Genomic DNA, 2,951 nt, shown 5'->3' with positions numbered 1-2,951 from the left:
GCTTTACCTTGGATTAACTGTTCATTAATTTCTAGTTAATATAAACCCCTTGGTTCCAGGCTGAGGGGAGGAAAGGGAAGGGAGCAGGTTCAGGAGGGACAAGGCGTGGAGCAGCTGATGTGGGAAAAGCGTCCCTGGAACTGGGGAAACAAGGGGCTGGAGAGGCAAAAGCAGCCAAAGCTCTGAGTCAAAATCCCAGGGTTAACAGGAATCCCAGGATTCCTGGCCTGGCCTCCAGGAGAATTCCCGTGGGGGGGCAGAGCTGACCCCAGCGCTCTCCCCTTGCAGCAGCGTCGCCCGAAAGCTGAAAAGCTGGCCAGCACAATGGGAAAAAAACAGAACAAGAAGAAAGTGGAAGAGGTCCTAGAGGAAGAGGAGGAGGAATATGTGGTGGAGAAGGTCCTGGATCGGCGGGTGGTGAAGGGAAAGGTGGAATATCTGCTCAAGTGGAAAGGATTCTCAGAGTAAGTGACTCCAACCGGCCGCTCTGGGGGTGTCCCAGCATCTCCCATGCCTTTGGATCCCAAAGATTCCAGGCAGGATCGGTGTCCCTGGGGCTCTCCTGGGATGGAGAACGGAGCAAACGGGGAAAGGGCAGCTGTGGGGATAAACCAGCCCTGCCACACACCCCGAGCTCCAGGGAGAGCAGGGTTGGAAAATCCCACTTCTGCCCTGCAAACAGGCCCTGGGGGGGTCTTCCCCTTCCCAGTGAGGGACGAGCAGCCAGAGAAATGCACTGCAGTTCTCTCCTGAGAAGGGGAGTCCCTGCCCTGCCCTCCAGCATTCCCGCCTGGATCAGGCCAGGGGCCGAGCTGCTGCTCCACGACCCAACATCCAGGATTTTCTCAGCATGGAAAAGGGAGCTGCAAAAACTGAGCTGCTGTGTTTGCTTGCAGTGAGGACAACACCTGGGAGCCTGAGGAGAACCTGGACTGCCCAGACCTCATTGCAGAATTCCTGCAGTCCCAGAAAACCGCCCACGAGAGCGAGAAATCCGAGGGCAGCAAACGCAAAGCGGAGTCGGACACGGAGGACAAGGGGGAGGAGAGCAAACCAAAGAAGAAGAAGGAGGAGGTGAGGCAGGGTGGGGGTGCTGGGCGCACATCACTGCCCCTGGCACAGCGTCTGACACCTGCAACAGTCACTCCAAACCGTTTTTCCCCGAGGAATGGGAGCTTTGATTCCAAAGCAAGGCAGCTTTGGAAAGCTGGAGCCTTGGGAAGGAGGCACGAGCTGCTGTCTCAGCTCAGCCTCCCGGTGAATCCAGAGGCAAAAAGGGTGAATCCAGCCCTGGAAGAGGGGGATGAGGTGGAGCACAGAGCTTCCCGCTCATGGTGCTCCAGCTGCTTGGGAAAATGGGCACCGAGAGGCTCTGCAGTCTGGTTTCCATCCCAGGAGCTGCTGGATCTTGGCAGGCACAGGGCTTTGAGCAGCTGGGCCTCGGGAGCCAGATCCTTCTCCTGCAGCATCAGCTGAGCATTCCAGGAGGGCACCTGAGGGGGATTCTCAGATCCCACAGGATCATGGAATGGTTTGAGTGGGCAGGGACCTTAAAGCCCATCCAGTGCCACCCCCTGCCATGGGCAGGGACACCTTCCACCAGCCCAGGTTGCTCCAAGCCCCGTCCAACCTGGCCTGGGACACTTCCAGGGATGGAGCAGCCACAGCTGCTCTGAGAATTCCATCCCAGCCCCTCACCACCCTCACAGGGAAGAATTCCCAATATCCCATCTCTCCCTGCCCTCTGGCAATAGGGAGTCATTCCCTGTGTCCTGTCCCTCCATCCCTTGTCCCCAGTCCCTCTCCAGCTGTCCTGGAGCCCCTTTAGGCCCTTCAAGGGGCTCTCAGGTGTCCCTGGATCCTTCCCTTCTCCAGGTGAACCCCCCCCAGCTCTCCCAGCAGAGGGATCCAGCCCTGGGAGCAGCTCCCTGGCCCTGGCATTGCAGGCTGAGCCTTCCTGAGTGTGTCCTAGGGACCAGAACAAGGCTCTGTCCCCCTGGGCACCAGAACAGGGCCGTGGGTGTCACCCTGGGGCCGCTCCAAGCGGGAATTCCATCTCTTTCCCAGTCGGAGAAACCACGCGGCTTCGCCCGAGGCTTCGAGCCGGAGCGGATCATCGGCGCCACGGATTCCAGCGGGGAGCTGATGTTCCTGATGAAGTGGTGAGTGTGTCCCGGGGGCTGTCACCTCTTGCCTCGTTCTGTGCCGGGGAGGGAAGGAGCTGCCGCCCGAGGGACCCCTGCGATCCCCGCCCCAGCTCCCGAACCTCCCGCTCTTCCCGCAGGAAGAACTCGGACGAGGCCGACCTGGTGCCCGCCAAGGAGGCCAACATCAAGTGCCCGCAGGTGGTGATCTCCTTCTACGAGGAGAGGCTGACATGGCACTCCTACCCCTCCGAGGACGACGACAAGAAGGAGGACAAGAACTAAGGCCTCGCTGCCCGCTCTGGGCAGCCTTTGGCGGAAAGGATTCCGGACTGGGGGTGTGAGCAGGAGGGGATTGGAGGCGGCTCTGCTCGGGTGGGACGTGGAGATGGCTGGAGAAGGTGCCCTTTGAAGAGACCAGTATGGTTTCTGTGCCCTGCAGCTGCTCAACTGCTTCGTGCAGCTTCCCTGCTGTGTCCAGATTCCAACCAGCCCGGCTCAATTTGGAGGGGGAGGGAAAAACACAGGGGGACATCGGAGGGGAGGGGGGGATTTTGGGGAGGGGGTTGGGGGGGGGTTTGTTTCCAAGCAGCTCGTGGGAGTGGAAGCAAAGCCCCTTCCATGAAGGACTATCACTGGGATGGGTGGGCTGGGGACAGAGGGAGTGCAGATGGATACTGCTTAATCTTCAAAGACCATCTCAGCAACCCACAGCCTTCTTCCCACTAGTGTTAACTCTGCATTTTTAAGCCGTAGCATGTGTGTAGGTCTCTCTCTTTTTTTTCGTTTTGTTTTCTCCTTTTTTTG

At 59.0% G+C, this 2,951-nt stretch overlaps 1 protein-coding gene across 2 annotated transcripts in view; it reads left to right on the top strand.

The window, feature by feature from the left end:
• The window catches only part of CBX1 (chromobox 1), a 7,983-nt gene extending 5,293 nt beyond the window's left edge, over nt 1-2,690 (top strand). The window contains exons 3-6 of one of the 2 annotated variants that reach the window (XM_027906359.1): nt 289-464; nt 897-1,074; nt 2,068-2,162; nt 2,285-2,690. In XM_027906359.1, coding sequence (XP_027762160.1) covers nt 325-464; nt 897-1,074; nt 2,068-2,162; nt 2,285-2,429 — 558 coding nt within the window. In that variant the 5' untranslated portion in view covers nt 289-324 and the 3' untranslated portion in view covers nt 2,430-2,690. The remainder of the gene's footprint in view (nt 1-288; nt 465-896; nt 1,075-2,067; nt 2,163-2,284) is intronic. The other variant, XM_027906360.1, reaches the window with a different exon arrangement.
• Nucleotides 2,691-2,951: the final 261 nt, after the last annotated feature.

This window comes from Empidonax traillii, unplaced genomic scaffold (genome assembly GCF_003031625.1).
Source record: "Empidonax traillii isolate 1590-97213 ecotype Southwest subspecies unplaced genomic scaffold, ASM303162v1 scaffold1283:size300302, whole genome shotgun sequence".
Classification (NCBI taxonomy): domain Eukaryota; kingdom Metazoa; phylum Chordata; class Aves; order Passeriformes; family Tyrannidae; genus Empidonax; species Empidonax traillii.
The sequence above is the reverse complement of the archived record's forward strand: the minus strand, read 5'-3'. Positions and strand labels throughout refer to the sequence as shown.